The sequence below is a fragment of the Jaculus jaculus genome, chromosome 5, assembly GCF_020740685.1.
Source record: "Jaculus jaculus isolate mJacJac1 chromosome 5, mJacJac1.mat.Y.cur, whole genome shotgun sequence".
Classification (NCBI taxonomy): domain Eukaryota; kingdom Metazoa; phylum Chordata; class Mammalia; order Rodentia; family Dipodidae; genus Jaculus; species Jaculus jaculus.
In genome coordinates this window covers 159,252,121-159,273,782 of record NC_059106.1, presented here as the reverse complement: position 1 = coordinate 159,273,782, position 21,662 = coordinate 159,252,121, and the positions used below count along the sequence as shown (strand labels likewise).

Genomic DNA, 21,662 nt, shown 5'->3' with positions numbered 1-21,662 from the left:
CTATCTCAAAAAGCAAAACTAAAAGAGCCAAAATGAGACCCAAAGTGAATACTATGACTTGTACCTTCTACCAGAGAATTTTACATTAAAATTGCTGCTTCCTTTTGTCTTTCTTTCTTTCTTTCTTTTTCTTTTTTGTCTCTTGAGCATCAAAAATGTTTACATGTTAGCTTTTTTCCAATAGCTCTGGTAGTAAACCTATGGTTCTCAATTACACTAAAAGACTCTCCATCAAGATCACCTGGCTTTGAAGAACACCTTTGTCATCCACCAGGACATAATTAACATGTTCAGGGCTTGTGGGTAGGAAAATACAACCCAGTCCCACCCTTGAACTGTGGAGAAATGGTTAAGATGGGAGCCTGTTTCTTTCTGAGCTCTGTGAGTTTTATAGGTAGTTAATAAAACAAATAATAGATTTTGTTTTTTATTTTTCTTCATGTGTGGCAGAGTTCACTGCGAGTGAAAAATCTACTAGAAGCAAGTGGGGGGTAGCAGAGAGGAACTGCTAGTGACAATTTTTAAAAGAATTACCAGCAAAAGCTGAGCATGGTACAGCAGACTTATAATCCTAGTGCTTAGGAGGTGGAGGCAGGAGGACCCGTAGTTCAAGTTCATTCTCAGCTATGTAAGTGAGTTCAAGGCTATATGGAGATCCTGCTTCAAAAACACCAAAACAACAACAACAAATCGCCAGCAACAGTCAAATTTCAGTTCAGCAGAAATGAGTTTAAATGTTTACATATAAAGTCCAGGCTCTGTTAGGCATTTCAGCGGAAGTTCGAACAAGTGGAAAGGTGGATTAGGTTATAGACTACAAACCTAAAGTGTTAAGTCCAACGTGAGGACTGAAGTGATGGCTTTTGAGAGGCAATAGCTTTTTAGTGTCCTTGTTGCTATCTGTGCTGTCCAAATGTCCAGCGAGGGCTTTGTTAGCTGGATTCAGTAAGTGTTTCCTTACTTAAAGATGAATATACCTAGGTATCCATCATGTGCAAATGACAGAAGAGTGTCTGGATAACCTTCCTGATGTCTGCTGCATTTGTTTCCTGACTGATGTCTAGGTGGTGGCTCTGGGCGATGTTCCGGATGGTACTCTGGTCACTGTCATGGCGGGCAATGATGAAAACTACTCGGCCGAGCTGCGAAATGCTACTGCGGCCATGAAGAATCAAGTCGCGAGATTCAATGACCTCAGGTTTGTGGGTCGCAGCGGTAGAGGTGCGTATCTGTCAAAACTCACCTTGAAATAAAGCATGCGCCTGGCAGTAGCCCCACATTTCCAAACTTCCAGTAGTTGCTGTAGTTGTCCTATTTTCATGGCTGTGTCAAACTTTGAAAAACAAATATTTATTTAAAATTTAATATTTCTAGCTGAATCGAATTTTTTTTTTTTTGAGGTAGGGTCTTGCTGTAGCCCAGGCTGACCTAGAATTTACTCTGTGTTCTCAAGGTGGCCTCTAACTCATGGTGATCCTCCTACCTCAGCCTCCTGAGTGCCGGGATTAAAGGCGTGTGGCAATTTGTGTAATGCATGGATTGTGAATTTCAATGAAACCGGATTGTGAATTTCAATGAAACCCTTCATAATTTTCCTAAAATGTAAAAATTCAAACTTAATATAAAGGAAAGTAAGGTCATATAAGGAAGTATACTATTTGATAAATCAAAAATCATAAAGAAGTTTTTAGCTTATAGCCCATGTGCTTTGTATAATAAATGACAGAATTTAAATCGCTACTTCAGTAATTTGAAGGGATCCCTATAGTGCATGATGTGCGGACATGGTATCTTTCAGGCAAGCTTTATATTTTTAGGTTATATTTTTAGGAGTAACAGCACCATGACTAACAATACAACCTTCCTGTTATATTGCTTTTGAATGGATGATTAAAATTTGGCGAGAGAGACTATACTCAAAACTTTCCATACTAATCATGTTAGAGATCTAATTATCCCAAGAAGTTTCTTCATTAGTTCAACTGTACATTGTAGTTTTATTTTCCTTCTTTAACCCATTATCAAAGTATTGGAGTAGAAAGAGTTCATTGGAATCATCTCTGGTTGCCAGTTGTTTTCCAGTATTGTATTTTCTCTGCATTGTGTGAAACTAAGTCATATTTTATAAACATCACCAAGTACTAAGAGTTTAATTGGAAGAGGAAAGAGAGTTTGTTTTGAAAATTTTAGTTTTGGAATTGATTTTATATTGGAATTATATTCCTTGGCAACAAAATAAGGATATGATAATAGGCTAGGAGTGATAGAGCATTTGCCTAGCATACACAAAGCCCTCGGTTCAATCCTTAGCACTGCAAAACTCAAATAAAACAACAAAAATGGAAGGACTAACCAGAGGGAATCTAAACATGGGGTCATCACTACTCATTATGGAGGCATTTTAAAATATTGGCAAATCTCTTTCTCGTAGAATTTGACTAGTGAAAATAGAAAGGGACAAATTTCTGGCTGTCATTTTTGCTAGCCTGGATTTCTAGAGCATTTTCATAATGAAATCATAGCTGGAGAAAATTTTTTTTAAAAAACCTCACAACATGATTGAAAATATATGTCTATAGTACTATGTTAATAGTGGGGTAATGCAAAGAAAATGGTATCCATTTATTGAAAGCATGAGTGATGCACTAAGATATAAAAGCATGTGTCATTAAATGGGTTCACTTGTTATATTAAAAGTCGTTGCCTTTCTGTAAATGGAATTCACATTATGACTCAGAGATTTTTGTTTAGAAAACATTTTGAAGGCTTCCTATGACTTGCTGGCAGAGTGGGTGAGATGCCAGTTTAAAAAAAAAAAAAAAATGAAGGTCTTACAGCCATGCCCAGGTCCACCTGCCCAGCTAACATCTTAAATGAGTTCTCTAGATTTCGGCTTTTAGGAATGGCTAGTGCAGTGCATTGGGCTGCTTGCACAGGGAAAGTGTTGCTATCCTAATATTCACGTAGGTCAGTGTGCGTCAGGTCTTGGCTATGGAAGTTTGGGAGGCTGTTTGAGGCTCTCTGCCAGTCACATCGTACCATGTGCAGCTCCATGGTGGCTCGCTGGCAGTGGGCAATAAGTGGGCGATCATGGAAAATGGGATTTTGAAAGCAGCGTGCTTATTCCTGTGGTGGTGAGTGCTGATCTCCCATCCCTCTTTGGCCATTTCTGTTTTGAGTGGGTGACTAATAGGTGCTGGTGTTTACTTGAGGAACAGGGAACTGTTTCCCCAAGGTGTGGACTGTTTGCGTTCAGCTGCCTGATTTGTACCAGTGTGTACTTGAGTTTGCATAAACCCCCCCCAAAGTGTAGTGGCCACGGCCAAGGCGAGGTGGTCTTCCCATACCCTGGAATGAAAAATATATATATATATTAATCAGATGCTATAAATGGGTTGCATTTGCTTTGAATGAGTTCCTTTCTATGATAAGTATTCAAAAATAATCCTAATTCAATACTTACACCATGTGTAATACTGGTCTTGAATTTGGGGGTTGTTTTTGAGGTGGGGTCAGTGCTCCAAGACAAAATGAGTTGTCAGGATGCTCAACTTGATTTGGACTCATAATTTTGCTCTGTAGTGGTGAAACACAATTTGGTTGTGCTCCTTCAAGTATCAACATCAAAGCCTATCCGACCTTCCTCCCACCCCACCCCCTTGGCGTTCCCCATTAGGAAGAGAACAGATGCTTCTTGCTCATTTTGACAATTCATGTTAATCCTCCTTGCTGAATCCTATCCTTTAAAAGTTTCATTATGTTTTATTAAGTGATCTTAAGGCTATCTACTGTTTCTTTTTTTTTTTTTTTTTTCTTTTTGAAAATGTGTCTGGCAATATGCCCTTGGCCTTCATGCCCCATGCTGACTTAGAAGGCCCCTGACCACCAGTTTTGAATTCTGCCAGTGACAGATGTTTCAGAAGGGCCAGTTCTTAATGCAGAATAAAAGGTAGAAAAATAGAAAAGGATATCCCCTCTCTTTTACCAGCTGCCAGACTTCGGGGTTTGTAAACCTCATAGCGGTTGCCAGAGGTTACACATGCAAGGGCTTTTCTCTGTTCTACAAAACGGATCTGTCTGGGTGCTGGCTGGTGTCCAGGACCAGGGCTCCTAACCTCGGGTTCAGCCCGCAACTGGGAAAACCTGCCTGTCCGGCTTTTAAGGCCCTGCTGACTACACTGGCCCCTAAGAATATTGGTGAAGGCCTCCCAGCCTGCACCTTCTTCCTCTGTATCTGTGGTCTACTCCTCCTCCCTGATAGTTTAAATCTTGTTCAGGTATATCTCACTGCTGGAATGTTCCTCCCTTTAATTCAGTATCTGACTGTGTCTTTACAAAGGAGAAGAGATAGTTGTTCCCAGGGGTTGAGCTCCTGAGGTTAGAAGGGCACACAGGTGGTTATTCTGAACAATGCACATTGGAACCACCTGGCCAGGGACTATCAGTCACCTCCCAAAAGTCCAAGTTCAGGGTCAACAAAAATTCTCTTTCTTGAGATCAATTAGCCCAGCAGTTGATCTCAGTCTGTAGCTATGGTTGGTATGTTCCCTGACAAGAAAGCAGATCATAGCCTCAGGTGACTTTTAAGGAGCTTTAGCAGTGATGTCCCTGTTGAAGTTTTCGATCTGCAGGGAAAGGATTGACCCATCTGTGAATGCAGCTGTACTTATTTCACTGTAGAACCAGAGAAGACATCTAGCAAATTATATTGTTAGCCACAGTGTCACCGAAGAAGAGAAATCACAGATTGCCATTTTTCTTTTAAGAATGTGATTTTCTTTTGGTTTTGTAAAAATATCGTATTTATTTATTTATTTGAGAGAGAGAGGGAAAGGGAAGCAGATTGAGAGAGAATGGATGTGCCAGGATCTCCATCCATTACAAATGAACTCCAGATACATGTGCCACCTTGTGAATCTGGCTTTATATGGGTACTAGGGAACTGAACCTGAGTCCTTTGGCTTAGCAGGCAGGTGCCTTAACCACTAAGCCATTTCTTCACCTCTCTCCCACCAGCTTTTTTTGTTTTTTTGAGGTAGGGTTTCACTCTAGCCCAGGCAGACCTGGAATTTACTATGTAGTCTCAGGGTGGCCTTGAACTCATGGCGATCCTCCCACCTCTGCCTCCCTAGTGCTGGGATTAAAGGCGTGCGTCATCACACCTGACTAAGACTGTGACTTTTAACTTATTGGAAATGACATGGGTAATTTTGATGATCCTTTCGAAGACTTTTCCTAAAGAGTGAAAAATGCACATGTGCACAGAATTCTGTGTGTAAGTTTCCAGAGCTACCTGAGTTTGTTTCGAGACCTTCCAGGATCGTGGAAGCCACGAATTTGGAACTTTGCTTTGAACATAGAGGGTGAGCTTAGCACTATGGTTTACACAGAAATTCCGCAGCAAATGAATGAGGGAGTCAATGACGCTGACATTTTCTTACCCTGTGCTGTTTTGGTGACATTTGATTTTGTTAGAGCCAGGACCTGGTTAGTATAATGAGGAAAGCGGATGTCCTTCAAGTGGCCAGTCTAGTCCTACAGTGGGTGACCATGCAAGGGGGAATATAATCCCTTGTGCAGGGAGGGGGCCGTTCTGTCACTGGCCAGACAGCGTCTTGTGCAGTGATGATCAGCCCTGGCTGCAGAGCCGCCACAAGGCCCATATGCCCAGCCTGTGAAGCCAAGTGTTTTGTTGCTTGTCAGGAAAGGGTTTCACTTCATGGTGGAAATAATTGTTTATGTTGACCTCCTGGCAGCTTGAAACTTGCCCACTTTCAAAATTGACAAAGTAGTATCCTTTCCCAGTGCTTTCATAAAATGGAATTCCTTCCGAAGCTCTTGCTGTGGACTTCTTCCCAGACATAATATTTATCCTGTCACAATCTGGGCTACTTCATATTTTTGTAACATTGGTTACTTAAGGCATTTTAATTTCTAAGTTCTTTTTACAGTATTTGGGGCACCATGTGGGATGCTGTCTTTCGGATCAGTGGGGAACTCTGGTGGCGACACAACTGAGCAAAGATAAACCGTACAGATGTTCTAAACGTCTTTATGTAGTGTTTGGGCTGAATGATTCACAGCGTTATCGTAAGACCCGAGTCATCTTCTTCTCAATGCACATAATGGGGGAAGGGGAAAAAAATCCATTCACCAGCCCCAGAGATGAAGATCCATGGAGAGTGTTTGTGATGTAAGCAATATAAGCTGGCAGTCAGGTCTCCTAGAGCGTAAATACAAGAAAAAGATGTGACTATATCAAAATGAACTCTCATCCTTCCCCCTCTTTCTCTTGCTGTTGATCTACAGTTATTTAAAATAACATATAGACTAAAATCTGCCCTCTTCAGATTTTATTGGGAGCAAACTAGGTAAAAACAGACCAGGCCTCTGATACAACAGGCCTCAGCCGGCCCCGACAAATACTTCCTTCCCATAGCGAGTCGCAAACTCAGCTCAGTCCATGATCTGATGAAGGATCCAAGTCTAGAGATTGCATTTCCCGTTCTCTTTTACATTTGCCAGTAAGACATTTTCTTCAAGCAACTTGCTCCCTGTCCTGCTTAAAGCCTGGGGTGGCAAAATCGTGCCAAAGACCAGAGCACAGCTTGCTGAAAACTGCCTGTGTAACCCAGAAGTTTCACGACTTATCCCAGCATGGTTTCATTGCTGACTTTATGAAGTGCCAGGCATCTCAGATGGTGTCAGACAGCTTTTCCTGATTGGGGTTATTTGTATGAACTGGGTTTTTTCAGTCGCTGGGCAGAAACTGTCCTTCTGTCCACCCACTGGCCGGCCACCCCTTCCTTGCCAGCCAGGCTTGCTTTTGCCAGCTCATTTTGGTCAGGACCAAAGGCTATCAATCAGAAAGTGCCTCCGAGAGAAATAACGGTTGAGTGATTTTCAGAGCTTCCTGTTTCGGCAGCAAGCATGATAGACATAAACAGTGATCCAGCCGGCGGCTGCGACACGACTCTGGTTCTAATAAATCAGTTTTGTATTTTCTTTCTGTGCTGGTTGGCGAGGGGCAAGGGAGTGGGGAAGAGGCTGGCTATGGAGGAACATACTCTGTTTCTGGATTATTTTTTTCTTGAAAGAAAAATTACTTGTTGAAACAGAGAGATGGTGTAATGTCTGATGACTGTTTCCTCCCTGCCGATGATTATAAAACAAGTCGAGAACAGTAAGGGGATGTTTATGAATAACTGTGTATCATCACCCCTTGGTATCTATGTATCATGGCCTAGGGTCCCCCTCCTTTCAATACAGAAATCTGCAGATGCTCTCATCCATTATATAAAACAGTGCATTGTGTGCATGTAGCCAACTCAAATCCTCTGGTCTACTTTAAGTTAGGTCTAGATTATTTAAGATAAGGAATACAATGGCAATGCCATGTTAATTGTCATTAGGAGTAGCATTTCAGGAAGGACTATATATGTTCAGCACAATTGCAATTCTTGCCAAGTATTTTGATCTGCATTTACTGATCCGTGGCTGTGGAACTTGAGGACACGGAGGTCCGGCTGTACGGAGGGGTATGTGGTGCCGCAGGCTCTGTGGGACCCTTAGCCAGCCATGTAGGTTCCTGTTTCTATACTTCCACTGACAGACTTCTTGGATCAAACTGTGTTTGAGGATAACACCCATGCTAATAACATCTCATCTGAAGCCCACAGAAAGCAATGAACAGAAGTCAGTAAGCGAGCCTGTAGACGTAATGTACTGCCCATGAATATGTTCGAATGGGCCACTCTCGTCCACTTCATTGCAGGCTGTGGAAAACGACGCACACTCATGGTCATGTTTAAGAGCATGCATGAGCGGGTGGGCTTCAGGCAACGCTGCTTACCCTCCATCACGGTTTTGCTGTGAGTGCTGCCTTCCACGGAGATGTGTTTGGGTCTGTGCGGAGGATGCAGAGAAAGTGGGAGATCATTCTGCGCTGGGCTGACTTGGGATCCCAGCATGCCTCCTGGCCTCTATTATACCGTATCAGGCAGCATATCACTCCAGGAGTTCCTTTTGCTAGTGCCCAACTTTCTCCTACAAGGATGTAAGGTATCGTGGGTCTAAAAACTGTAAAACAGTCCCAGCAGCCTCCTGTGAGAGATTGGCCCCTTCTGTTAGATTCAAAATGTGTTTTCTCGGATTTCCTCACCAAGGAAGCATTAATTTAGGAACCACTTTAAACTGTGGTTGCTTCTCAAAGAAGATGCAAGTAAATTTCCTGTTTATTTTTCAACTTAGATTGCTCCCTGCTTTTACCTTGAGATTTAAGTCCTTCCACATGAGCAAACTGGCCACCTCCCCATAACTTCACTCTGGGGTCCGGTGAATGGGAGGCCTGGCCAGCCCCCTCAGGGGAAGGATGTGTGGCACTAATGAAGTCACTTTACGAAAACAAAGGGGATGTGCAGGAATATGGGCCACCTGAGTGCAGACAGTCACTCATCTGTGTACTTACTAGATCTCCACAAGTAAGGCGAGGGGGATGGGCCTGTGGAGGTGGAAGGTCTCTGGTTTGCTCAAGGTATCTGTTCTGGGTCTTTCCTGATGTTTTTCCCTCTGTATGGAGTGTGGTCTGTGTCTGTCACTTATGCATTTGTCTATTATTCATGAAGAGACATCCAAGCTCAGAGCATTAACAAGGCTTTGTCTGCTAATGGCATTGCCAGAGCCTCAGAGCCTGCAATAAATGTCCCACCTTCACATTCTATAAGAAAGCACCTCCCAAGGAACAGGCCACTGTCACTTGCTTATCTGTCTGCTTATCAGTTTTGATGAAGCTCTTGCTCAGTGCTTCCCAACTAGGAGTGGTAAGTGCAGACATGGGAGGTTGTCACACACTGGAGTGTGTGGGGTGCCGCTGTCACCCGGTTGAGGCCAGGGGTCTGCTAAATATCCTACTACGTGTAGAACAGCCTCCAACAAGACCCAATCCAAAAGGTCAGTCATGTCAAGACTGCACGACCCTGACCCGGCATTGCCATTCTCTTAAATTGTTAAATTTCGGCTGGGGAGATGGCTTAGCAGTTAAGTGCTTACCCGCGTTAGCCAGATGCACAAGGGGGCGCATGCATCTGGAGTTCATTTGCAGTGGCTGGAAGCCCTGGCGCACCCATTCTCTCCCTCTCTCTCTCTCTCTCTCTCTGACTCTTTCTCTCTCTCTCTCAAATAAATAATTTTAAAAAAATGTTAAATTTCTCTCACCCTCCCACCTCAGACTTTTTATTTAGCTATGTCATGAGAATTTTAATTGAAAAGGAACTGCATGGAATGAAAAATAAAACTACAGCACGTCAGGCACTATTAGAGACCTTTTATTATTTTATTTTATTTTTGTGTATACAGGTTCTCATGTGTGTGCGTGTGGAGGCAAGTTTAAAATCAGGTGTCTTCCTGAAGCGTAGTCCACCTTATTTTATTTTATTTTTATTTTTTGAGATAGTGTTTCACTCTAGCCCAGGCTGTCTCAGGGTGGCCTCGAACTCATGGTGATCCTCCTACCTCTGCCTCCCAAGTGCTAGGATTAAAGGTGCACACCACCACACCAGTGCAACCTTATTTTTTTAGTCAGGGTCTCTCACTGAACCTGGAGCTTACTAATTTTTGGATAGATAAGCTACAAGCTAGCAAGTACGTCTTAAGGATCCAACTGTCTCCACCTTTGCAGCACTGGGATTATAGGAGCATGCCACCACACCCAGCTTTTACATGGGTTCCGGGGACCCAAAATCAAAGCAGGGGCTCCTCACTGAGCCATCTCCCCAGCTCCCATTAGAGGCTTTTCAAAAATAAAGAGTACGCACTTTATTTTTAAGCAGTATAAAGAATGATTGGGAAAACATTGAAACATCTATGTATAAATAAAAATAATTCTAAAATGTTTGAATATGAAAATGGTATAGACTTTAATTTTCCCATTTAATTCTCATTTTTCCAAATTTACTTATTTGTATTTGTTTTGATTTCCTGAACAAAATAGTCAATTTCTTATGGAGATATTAGTTTATGTTAGAAGACAAACTTCTAAAACATGATAGTTGCATGATTTTTTTTTACATTAAATTGTACTATAGTTACTGACATAAAATGAGAAACTGAAGGTGTTTAATTCTACGTTGTTCTTGAATAAATATTATATTCAATGGTTTCTAAATTATGATTATGGGAATTTTCATAATTTTTTTCTAAATAAAATACATTCTATCTTCCTTTGTTTTATTCCCGGCTTTCAATAAATAAACAATGCAAATTTCATCACCTCACAGCAGTAAGGTGGCACAGAAACTGCTCAAGTGGAATGAAGAATGGGTTCTGTTATTTTGTCTAGCAATGCCCATGTGAGACTTTGCTCAATACTGCATGATATTATCAAAGTCTCTTAGAGGCTTTTAAAATTTTACTTCTTAGCCAGGCGTGGTGGCGCACGCCTTTAATCCCAGCACTCGGGGAGGCAGAGGTAGGAGGATCAACGGGAGTTTAAGGCCATCCTGAGACTACAGAATGAATTCCAGATCAGCCTGAGCTAGAGTGGGACCCTACCTCAAAAGTATGAAAAATTTTTTTTTACTTCTTTATTTATTTGCAAGCAGAGAGAGTGAGAGAGAGAGTGAGAGGTAGATAAGAGAGAAAGAGAGAGAATGGGTGTGCCAGGGCCTCCAGCGACTGCAAATGAACTCTAGATGCATGTGCCACTTTGTACATCTGGCTTTACATGGGTACTGGGGAATCAAACCCAGGTCATCTGGCTTTGCAAATATCTTAACCACTAAGCCATCTCTCCAGGCCCCATTAGAGGCTTTTATACCTACTAGCATGCTATATGCTCCAACTCTGCCTGATGTCCTGTATTAAGTGGCAAGGTGCTACAAGACAGGGTGGGGTGGTCCCCCAGCAGGGGCAGCCTCCCCTTCACACAGCCACTCCTTCATGGGGGGAGCACAGGTGTGCATCCATCGGGACAGCAGCAGATTAAGATGTTCCGCTGGCTTCTCCCTCCTCCTCCCTCAACGCTTCTGTCCGTCTGGACCACAGATCCTGCCTTCGAGGGCTGTGAATCCACGTGATGCATAATGTCCACATGAATTTCAAAGTGCTAAAAGCAAGGGCTGGCCACCTGGACGGCTAACGCCCAGCTGTCCCTGTGTGTTAATTTTGCCGTCACCTGTTTCCACACTGAGATTCAGAGAAGGAAGTTTGGAAAACAGAAGTCTGAGCAGACGTCAACAGGCGTCTTTCGGCAGCAACTTGAATTTCTCCAAGTTACGCCATGACAGCCTTGTTCTTGTGTTGGCTTGAGCTCACCGTGGAGCCCCTCTGTCCTCAAGTCCCTGTCGTCCTCAGCATAGAGCCACAGCTCCTGGGTGACCATAGAGTTCAGTCACTTGTCTGGTCATTTGTGACTTGTAATTGCTAAAGGTCTACAGGGAAATTGCATGCGGCAGTGACTAGCTGGGCCTCTCTGAGCTCAGGCATATGTTGTTACAGATGTGATGTGTCACTAGGGCAAAAGTTCCACAACAGGTGTCACATGTGAGGGCATACTTACTAATTCTTGCAACCCAAATCCTATGGAAAGGAGATGAGGGGCTGAGGATGGGACTCGGTGCTATAGCACTTGTCTAGTAAGTGCGAGGGCCTGGATTCAACTCCCGGTATGGCAAGAATACATCAGGCTCTTGTCTAGAGTGCTGTTCCTAGTGGCCAGATCCCTGCTGGACGCTCCTCACCCTTGCCTATGAGCGAGGCCAGGGGCACTCTCGGTGGTGGACTTCGAACCTGACCTGGTGCTTCTTTGCCGAGAGGAGTGTCTCAACTTGCATGCCCTGCTGCGGCTGGCCTGCGCTATGCGTGCTGAGTGTTTCACAGCATCCTCGGCTTGCATTCGTAGCCAGTGACAGCTAGCCTCCTACTGACAACCAGAAATACCTGCCGACATTGCCAAATGTCCCCTGAGGATGGGGAAGTTGCCTTTGGTTGAGAACCTCTGGCTTAAAGGTGTGTGCTCTTGAACAAGTCTTTTGACCTGTCTGGCTCCTGAAAAGAATTCTGCCTTTGTCCACGGAGGAGGAGGGGAAGTAAGGATCCATTACCTGAGATAAGACATAGGTTACAGGTCATTCCTTCCCAGGATAAGGTCTCTGCAGCCACCTTGTCTCTGGAGGAGACAGTGACAACCGTGAATACAGAACAACCCTGGCCGTTGTCAACCAAGGTCCTGTTGTTTTTTTGCTCTGTGAGCATGAGGATTGCTGAGGAACCCTCACCACATATCCTCCCTCTTCAGCCCCGTGGAGTCCTGAGGTCTTGAAAGGGTTATATGCAGCAAGCACTGAGATTTCAGATTAGCAATAGAAGAGATGAAATTAAATATGGACTGTAATTCGAAGCACGGCTTTTCATGGGAAAAGAAGTTCTCCCAACTCAGCCTGGCCAACTCTTTTGTCCAAACATTAGTGGCATGCAAATATTTATGATTCATACATGCCCCTTTTAATTCCCGAGCGTATTTTAACAATAAACACTGCATTTTAACAATGAGGCAGAATAATCCCTTTGTCCTGTCACAGGGCTGCACAGGCTGGCACCCGGCAGCATCGCATTCTTCCTGAGCCGTAATTGCTGTCTCCACCCAAGCTTAGGGAGTTTTATGTCAGTGCCACCGTGGCTTGCCTTAGAGCCTGCTTTGGGCCATCCTGGCTGTTCTGCCGGAAGCCATTCTTAAGGCTGTATCTCAGTATTTTCATAAGTTGCAAGTCAATAGCCACACACGATTTACACTTGAAGCCACGTATAACCCAGAGCATTGAGTAAACTGTTACTTGGAGACACTTCTGCCTACACTATTTCCTTGCATTCGGGCCAAACCCCTGGGCTCTAGATTATACTCAAGCCATGGTGCCTCATTTAATGTTCCTGTGATTCATGAAAAGCCCATGGAAACACGCGTGTCTACCTGCCATGATTCTGGAGGTCCTTGGAAGGCGATGTGGGGTCATATGAAAACTGGGCACTGCTGCAGGACTAGGCACAGCTTTCAGTGTCCCCTCCTGGACAATGGGTACGGCGATGTTTGTCATCCGGGCCTCAGAGGTGGTTCAGCTGATAAAAGCCAATATGAGGAAGAAGAGCTACCCCCACACCCCACTGTGTTCTTCCTTTTACAGTAAAAACTGTGGAGGGAAGAAGGGAAGAGAGCTGGCAGCGTGTCTGGCTGAATCAGGAAGTTAGAAATGATGACGCCATTTTTCCACTGTCTACTTCACTAGACGGAGCTTACTCCTTTGTCCCATCAAGGGCTTAATAAGATCAGAATGCCTGGGATATGGTGAGATTGCATAGATGTTCACAAATATATGCGCGTACATTCATAACGAAACAATTACAAACATCCATTGGGCACTCTGTAGTAGGAAGTAGAGTCCATTTCTATTTCATTATATTTGTTCCCTTACCTTATCCCCCAAGGTCATTTACTGAGGGATTTCACTGATTCTTTTTTTGTGTGTTTCTTTAAAATATTTAATATTTATTTATTTATTTGATAGAGAATGGGGGAGAGAGAGAGAATGGGCACACCAGGGCCTCCAGCCACTACAAAGGAATTCCAGACACACGTGCCCCCTTTGTGCATCTGGCTAATATGGGTCCTGGGGGAATTGAACCTGGGTCCTTTGGCTTTGCAGGCAAACTCCTTAACCACTAAGCCATCTCTCCAGCCTTTTTTTTTCTTTTTTTTAACTGAAAGCTTTCTTTTTATTTCTTCATCATCTTAATTTAATTTGTTTATTTGGGAAAGAGGGAGAGAATGGGTATGTCAGGGCCTTCAGCCACTGCAAACAAACTAGACGCATGCGCCACCTTGTGCATCCGGATTACGTGGGTCCTGGGGAATCGGACTTGAGTCCTTTGGTTTGACAGGCAAGTGCCTTAACCCCTAAGACATCTCTCCAGCCCTTTTCTTTTTGCTTTTTTAAAACAGGATGCCACCATCTAGCCCAGGCTGTCGTGAGACACACAGCAACCTTTTGGCCTCCGTCTCCCAAGTGCTTGTCTACTCGCTCGCTTATAAGCATTGCATACTTACTGCGTTAGGCACTAGGCTCCCACTGGAGACTTCAAAAGGCACTGTCTTCAGGGGATCATGAGCCACCGTGCATGGCATGGAGCTATGTGTAGGAGGCTCTGGGTCATGAGCACACAGGGCAAAGAGTTATCCAGACCCAGTAGGTCAACTGGACCCCTGCCCTGGGAGGCCCTCTGGCTGGACTATGATTCCTGATTAAGAGAGCAGAGCATGAGGATTTAGGTGTAGTAATGAGAAAGCTCTTCTGATAGGAGGGACAGAGTAGCGGTGAGGCCTTGGCCTAAAGGGAGTTTTGGATATCTCTGTGCTAACACTGGGCTCCTTGGCTGAGATACTAGGGAGCTATGATTCCAAACACGTAAGGGAGATGGATAGGAATGTGAATCCTGAGGGAAGGAAATGCAAGTAAACAGGGAAGCAACATGGTGCTTTGGGTTAAGTCATGTATTCTTTCATCACTATGTTCATTAGGAATTGGATCAAGTTTTGTTTTGTTTTGTGATTTTTAAAAAAATTTTTTGTTCATGTTTATTTATTTATTTGAGAGCATCAGACAGAGAGAGAAAGAGGCAGAGAGAGAGAGAGAATGGGCATGCTAGGGCCTTCATCCACTGCAAATGAACTCCGGATGCATGCGCCTCCTTGTGCGTCTGGCTAACGCGGGTCCTTAGGAATTGAGTCTCGAACCGGGGTCCTTCAGCTTCACAGGCAAGTGCTTAACCGCTAAGCCATCCCTTCAGCCCTGCTTGGTGATTTTTGAGGTAGGGTCTCATTCTAGCCCAGGCTGGCCTTGAACTCAGTGTGATCCTCCTACCTCTGCCTCCCAAGTGCTGGGATTAACAGTGTGCACTACCACGCCTGGCTTGGGTGGAATTTGTGGATGTTCCAGTCTCTCCTGAAGAAGATGCACTGTTTGCATGTAATCTGCACATCTGGCTCTCACGTCTTCTGTGTGTCATCTGCACAAGACTTACGATTTTTAACCCAAGGTAAACAGTTGTCCCACCATATTGTCTATGGAATCTCAATGAGAAGGAAAGTGCACATCTAATGTACGCTCTCCTGATCTGTGATGGGTTGGATCCTCAGGTACAACACCCAGTGGTTCAGATAGCCCACTGTGGTCCCCATGAGGGTAAGTAAGGCCTGCCCATCGCTTTCTTTCCTAAGGCCACAGCTCCGCTCAGAAAGGCATGCTTTCCAAATGGAGTCAGGCGACCTATGGAACTGGCTGCTGAACTGAAAGCCTTCAGAGGAACTCATCGATTCATTTATCAAGTTTTTTTTTTCCCCATAACTTTGGAACAAAAGACACAGAGGAGACTCAAACATGGCCTCCGAACCCCTAGTGACTCACTTTCATAGAACTTCTCCAGATTAAATGTTTCCCGTGGCTTCGTGTTTCTCCAAGTTAAATGCTGTTTTTCAAATGCCCTGTTGCTCCGTGCAAAAAGGCTATTTCTGTGGAAAACTGAGCTCTGAATTTCAAGTTTTCAGTCAAGCTCTTGAGGCTTGTCCTGTGTCAGGAGACTCTGGGCTGCATTCTGCCTGCGTGGACAGAGATGTGGTTGGACTGGGTCAGCTGTGCACATGGGCCACTTTGCACGCAGGTGGATTACACCGATGTCATCATCCTGTTCAACTCAGAGGAGTCAGGAGAGTCTGTGCAAGTGGAAGGATTTGTGCCCTGCTTGCAAATCTCCAGGTTACACAGCTATACTGTGAAACCAAAATAGTGGTACTGGGAAAAGGAAATACAAGAGGAACAGAAACACAAATTCTGCCTGTTAGGTTGCTCCGGTGGGAAGATGAAATGAAACACTGAATCCACACTGAGAAAAACACTATGCATCTCCAGCTCCCAGAACCTACGGATGTATTCATTGTAATGCTCAGTTACCTGTGATCAAAATTAGACCAGGAGAAATCCAGAGTAGAAGACAAATCTCCCTGAAATCTGTGAGAATCGTTGGCGCTTTCCAGAATTTGCAAAGAGCAAACCCCCTGCCTGCCCTGATTGTCAAGGGCTACACTTGCAAATTTTTCTTCTTTTTCCTTCCTCACTCTCTTGGGTATCTCAATATGGTGAGCACAGCGGCTGGAGTTCCTGCAGAGACAAGAGAGTGAGAAACATTCCCGCTGTGCTTCTGAAGGGAAGTGACCCCTCCCAACCCACCATGGCAGAGGATCCTTTGCGTGCAACCTTCCTTTTCGTGACAAAGGCCAAGTTTCACATCCCTAGAAACTGCCCCTGAAAAAGGGAAGATGGACTCACAGGTCCCAACCTACACCAAGGACAGCAACTGTCACAGAGCCACAGAAGAGCCGTGGAGAACAGCCCACCCACAGGCCAAGTGAAGGTGGGGTGCTCCCAGCAGCAGTGAGGGAGCCACTCCTCGACACCAGCCCTGCTGGCATGAGATGGATGGAACTGCTAGGATGTTCATCACCTGGGTGACAGGTGGCTTTTAGCCACCATTCTTGCTTTATGTCATTTCCCTCCACCCTCGAGCCTTTGGAAGCACAGGGACATTCGCAGCCAACCTGAGGTTCAGCCGCCTCCCAGATGTTGGCAAATGCAATGCCGGCCCAGCAGAACCACGGAGTCCAGCCATGGTTTTATTAGACCACATTCAGCTGGGTTATCAGAGTTCACCACCAAGCCCTGCCCCGGGGCCCCAGAGCTGCCTGGCCTGAGAGAGCATGTCACATCACACAGCAAGTGTCCAGGAAGGCTCACCCTGTGACCTTCTTCCCGACTAAATAAAGCAGTTAGTATTTCGCCCTGCCCTTTGGATGGACAAACTGGCGTCGAGGGAGACAACACATGCGGCTGTCGTGGCTTGTTTATATAGTGGATCAGCCAGTCTCAGCTGTGCCTTACTCAGGTTGCCAGCTGGTTAGGCAGCAGCAAACTTGAGGTTGAATTTGAGTCTGGTAGCAGCCCCCATCACCTGCTGATCCGGCCACCTCCTCCCTAGTCCTTCCCCCATCCGATGTCCGTGGAGGCTTCATCCGGGCTCCTCATGGCTCTCTTGCCACTCGGGCCTCTAGTGAATCGCAATTGTCACGTCTCTGGTCATTTGTTGATACTTACAGAAAGCTTGCTTGCAGCCCTGCTTTTGTATCCCGTATTTCATTAAGCCTGCAAGTCAAGGTTATTATCGTCCTCTGAAAGCAAAGCTGGGACCACTGAGAGGTTAAGAAACTTGCCCAAGCACACACAGCCAGCAAGCAGAGAACTGAGATTTGAGCGTGGATATGTGGAGGGTACTAGCTCTCACCCCGTGTCTTTCCAGATCCCCAGAACTTTATGAGCAAGTTGTTGTCTCCTGCTGAGTCCCAGTGTATGACCAGATGACCCTTCTCCTCTTTGTTTCATCTTTTGGCAGGGAAGACAGGGTCCAAGGTATTGTCTCTTAGTCCCAGCTGACCTAGAACTCACTATGCAGTCCCAGTCTGGCCTTGAACTCACAGTGAGCCTCCTACCTCTGCCTTCTGAGTGTGGGATTAAAGGAATGTGCCATGTCACCCCATATTTCCACTTTTTTATTTTAAAAGTTAAAAAATATTTTACTTATTTATTTAAGAGAGAGGGAAGACAGAGAGTGGGGGGAGAATGGGTACACCAGGGCCTCTAGCCACTGCAAACAAACTCCAGACATGTGCCACCCTGTACATTTGGCTTATGTGGGTTCAGGAGAATCAAACCTGGGTCCTTAGGCTTTGCAAGCATGTGCCTTAACTGCTAAACCATCTCTCCAGCCCACTTCCACTTTCTTCAGCTCTCAGGTCACAGCCACTGGCTGGCACTGGTACTACTGCTGGGACCCATTTCCAGAAGTGGGAAAGGGGTGGGGACTGGAGAGATGGCTTAGTGGTTAAGGCACTTGTGTGCAAAGCCAAAGGGCCGAGTTTCGATTGCCCAGGTCCCACATAAGCCAGATGCATAAGGTAGCACGTGCGTCTGGAGTTCGTTTGCAGCAGCTGGGGGCTCCGGCACACCCATTCTCTCTCTCTGCCTCTCATTCATAAATATATATATATATATATATTTTAAATCTAAAAGAAGAGGAGAAAAGGAAGGTCTTAGTATGTCCATCTCTCCTTAGACAGTCCTTGACTCTCTTGCAGGGTACCTGTGATGCCTCTTGCAGCCAAACATCTCTGTTTCCAATCTGCGCCGAGGGTCCTCTGTGCACTCACTATTCAAGACGTTGCTGTTCTCCTGGGCCCACAACCAGTGAGGGTTTGGGGGGAGGACAGGGAAGCATTAGGCTAGCTGCAGGGTTGACCATGAACTCTCCTGGGCAGCCCGTCCCCTCAGCCCTGCGTTAGATCCTGAAGCACCCAGGACCATTGCTGCTCCGTGACCCATCCTCCTCTATGGCTTGCCTGTGACTCCTTGCTCTGCTGAGAAAAACACTTGAGAGTCTTTCGCTCTCCACACCCACGTACTTAAAATACCAGGCCCATAGGTCATTTTAATGAGGAAATCTGGCTAGTAACACGTGTACGTGCTTCGGGCTGCAGCTCCCACGTCTGTAGGAGCTCGCCAAGCAGGGCCACGTCTGTGCAGTCATGGTCTACAGTGGGCAGAGAGCAGAGCTTGTGACTCCTGCCGCTCACAGCAGCAGTCTGATGGCATGCCCATGGCCACCTTTGCGGGGCACCTTGCCGAGGTTGGTGAAGAACACGGGCAAGTTGAGGACAGGTTTTCACCCAGGGGAAAATCTGCCTATGAGCAAGAAGAGTTGGTGCTATCTCTAACATAATAGGCAGATGTTCCTATGGAGGTGACCTTTATTGCTGGGGCAAAATCACCAGTCACTTGATGTGTTTACTTTTGCAGTGTGTGTGTATGTGTGTGTGTGTGTGTGTGTGTGTGTGTGTGTGTTCATGTGAGTGTGGGCTCACGCATGTGTGCGGAGGCCAAAGGACATCTTCAGGCATCCGTCCTCGCCTCCCACCTTGTTTGAGGCAGGGTCTCTATGTTAACCACCCAGTTCACCAGACTTAACAAACTTGGACAACCCCACTTCCCTTCTCACCCTTGGCACCCTGGAATTACAGATGCTCAAGCTACAACATCCAACCCCCCCCCCCAAATATGGGTTCTTGGAATCTCAATTCAGGTCCTTACCTTTGCACAATGGGGCTCTATCTGCTGAGCCATCTCCGCAGCTCCCTGGTAGCTTTAAAAACCTATTTTATTTATTTATTTGAGAGAGAGACAGAGAGAGAGAATGGGCATGCCAGTACCTATAGCCACTGCAGATGAACTCCAAACACTTGTGCCACCTTGTGCACCTGGCTTTATGTGGGTACTGGGGCATCAAACTCAGGTCCTTAGGCTTTGTGGGCAAGTGCCTTAACCACTGAGCCATCTCTCCAGCTGCCCCACCATGGTCTTTGCAGGGTGGGAACTCCTTGTGTCTGCACAGAAAATGATGAGCATAAAAAATCCTAAGAGGGCTGGAGAGATGGCTTAGCGGTTAAGCGCTTGCCTATGAAGCCTAAGGACCCCAGTTCGAGGCTCGGTTCCCCAGGTCCCACGTTAGCCAGATGCACAAGGGGGCGCACGCATCTGGAGTTCGTTTGCAGTGGCTGGAAGCCCTGGTGTGCCCATTCTCTCTGTCCCTCTATCTGTCTTTCTCTCTGTGTCTGTTGCTCTCAAATAAATAAATAAATAATTTAAAAAAAATCCTAAGAATCAAGACGATGAGCAATGGCTTCACAGGCATGTGCTCTGCTTAGATTTCTCTCTGACGTAGGCTACTCTGTGGTTAAGCAGTGCAGGTCCTAAGAGTTTGACTGACAGAAGCCCAGGTTGAGCTTGGTGAGAGCATGGTGGATCCCTGACTCAGGTGCACTGGTAACTGCTGAGTGTAGCTCCTCAGTAGAGGCCCTGGGAAAACTTCCACATGGGGGTTAGTGGCAGAGCATGGATACAGTGCTATGGGTGTGTTTGTTGTTGTTTGTTTGTTTTTCGAGGTAAGCTCAGGCTGACCTGGACTTCACTCTGTAGTCTCAGGGTGGTCTCGAACTCTCGGTGATCCTCCTCCCTCTGCCTCCTGCGTGCTGGGATTAAAGGCGTGCACCACCATGCCCAGCTTCTGTTCGTGTGTTTGATATGGGTGCCACAGAGTTTGCTGGTGGAGTGTCACAACATCGGTGACCAAAACAGAAGGACTGGGGTTCTGCTGGGGGGTTTGAGCTGGATGATTTGGAGAAATTTACTCAGCCTTTCTGAGACCTGGCTTTGCTTCGTATCAGTTAATCAAGGGGGGTAAAAAGTCTATCTTGTTCATTTTGTGACACTGTTGTGAGAATCAAATGATACTTTTTATAAAGATAAATAGTATTTTGAAACAGTGTTCAAAGAGTTGTAAACTCTCTGCAGACCTAAAAATGCCAAATGTTATGGACACAGACTCTTTGTTGTCATTTAAGAAACTGTGGGTAGGACAGCTGACAGAGGACTGAAACCAGAATTTGGGGGATACACCACTATGTACAAACACAGCAATAAATCTAGGGTGGGCCCTGGATTCTTGTTTAATGAACTTAAATAATTAAAATCCACAGAGCAGCCTGCCATGGTGGTGCACGCCTTTAATCCCAGCACTTGAGAGGCAGAGGTAAAATCACCATGAGTTCAAGGACTGACCTTGAGACTACATAGTGAATTCCAGGTCAGCCTGGGCTCTTAGCCCTACATTGCAGAAACAAACAAACATGAAAAATCCACAGACCAGAGGGTAAGGTTTAGAGGGACTTTATGGATTAAAAGAAGGAAAGAGGAGGAGGTACAGTGAGCTCCAGCCATGAATGAGGAAGGCCAGAGGGACGAAACCCCATGTGGGAATAGGGTACCCCCTCCCACTAATCTCAGCCCAGAATTGGCTGAGACCCGAGGGCTTACCACAGCAGGGACCTGGATGTTCAGGAGAGATGAAGAGCCAAAAAAAAAAAAAAAGCCCATGCCCACCTGGTAAGGATTATCTTTTGGGGTTGAGCTTTGCCTTCAGGCTCAGGTAGTCTGAGAGAGAGTTGAGTGGTCTGGCCTCAGGAAGGGTCCAGCACCCCTGAGAGCTGACTGATTGAGACTGGATCGGAGGCTAAATTCCAGTTATGCTGAAACCAGTAGACACGGTGGGACATTTGTTTTTTGGTTCCCTCTTTGGACCCTCTACCTTGTTGTCTGACTAACTCCCCCCTCAGAACCATGGCGGGAGCGGGGCTGTTTCGTAGGGGAGAACACACTTGCTGTGACCAGAACCCTTGTGCCAAGTTTGTATTTACACTAGGTTGAACAGCATCCCCCACAAGACCACATCAACCTAGAATCTCAGAATATGTGATTCGAAAACCGTAACTGTACAGATGCAGTGACTTTAAGATGATGTCTTGCTGGATTTGGATGGGCCCCAAGTCCATGCCTGATGTCCTTCTAGGGTGAGGGACATTTGGAGTCAAGGACCACCAGTGGGAAGGTGGGATTGGAGTGCTGAGAAGGCAGACTATAGAAGACCAAGGACGTAGACATACCAGGGAGCCAGAAGGAGGA

At 45.6% G+C, this 21,662-nt stretch overlaps 1 protein-coding gene across 3 annotated transcripts in view; it reads left to right on the top strand.

Moving 5' to 3' along the window:
• Window positions 1-21,662, top strand: part of Runx1 (RUNX family transcription factor 1) — a 100,325-nt gene that overhangs the window by 8,608 nt on the left and 70,055 nt on the right. For all 3 annotated transcript variants that reach the window (XM_045151216.1, XM_004654468.2, XM_004654467.2), the window contains one exon: window positions 1,065-1,221. In XM_045151216.1, coding sequence (XP_045007151.1) covers window positions 1,065-1,221 — 157 coding nt within the window. The remainder of the gene's footprint in view (window positions 1-1,064; window positions 1,222-21,662) is intronic.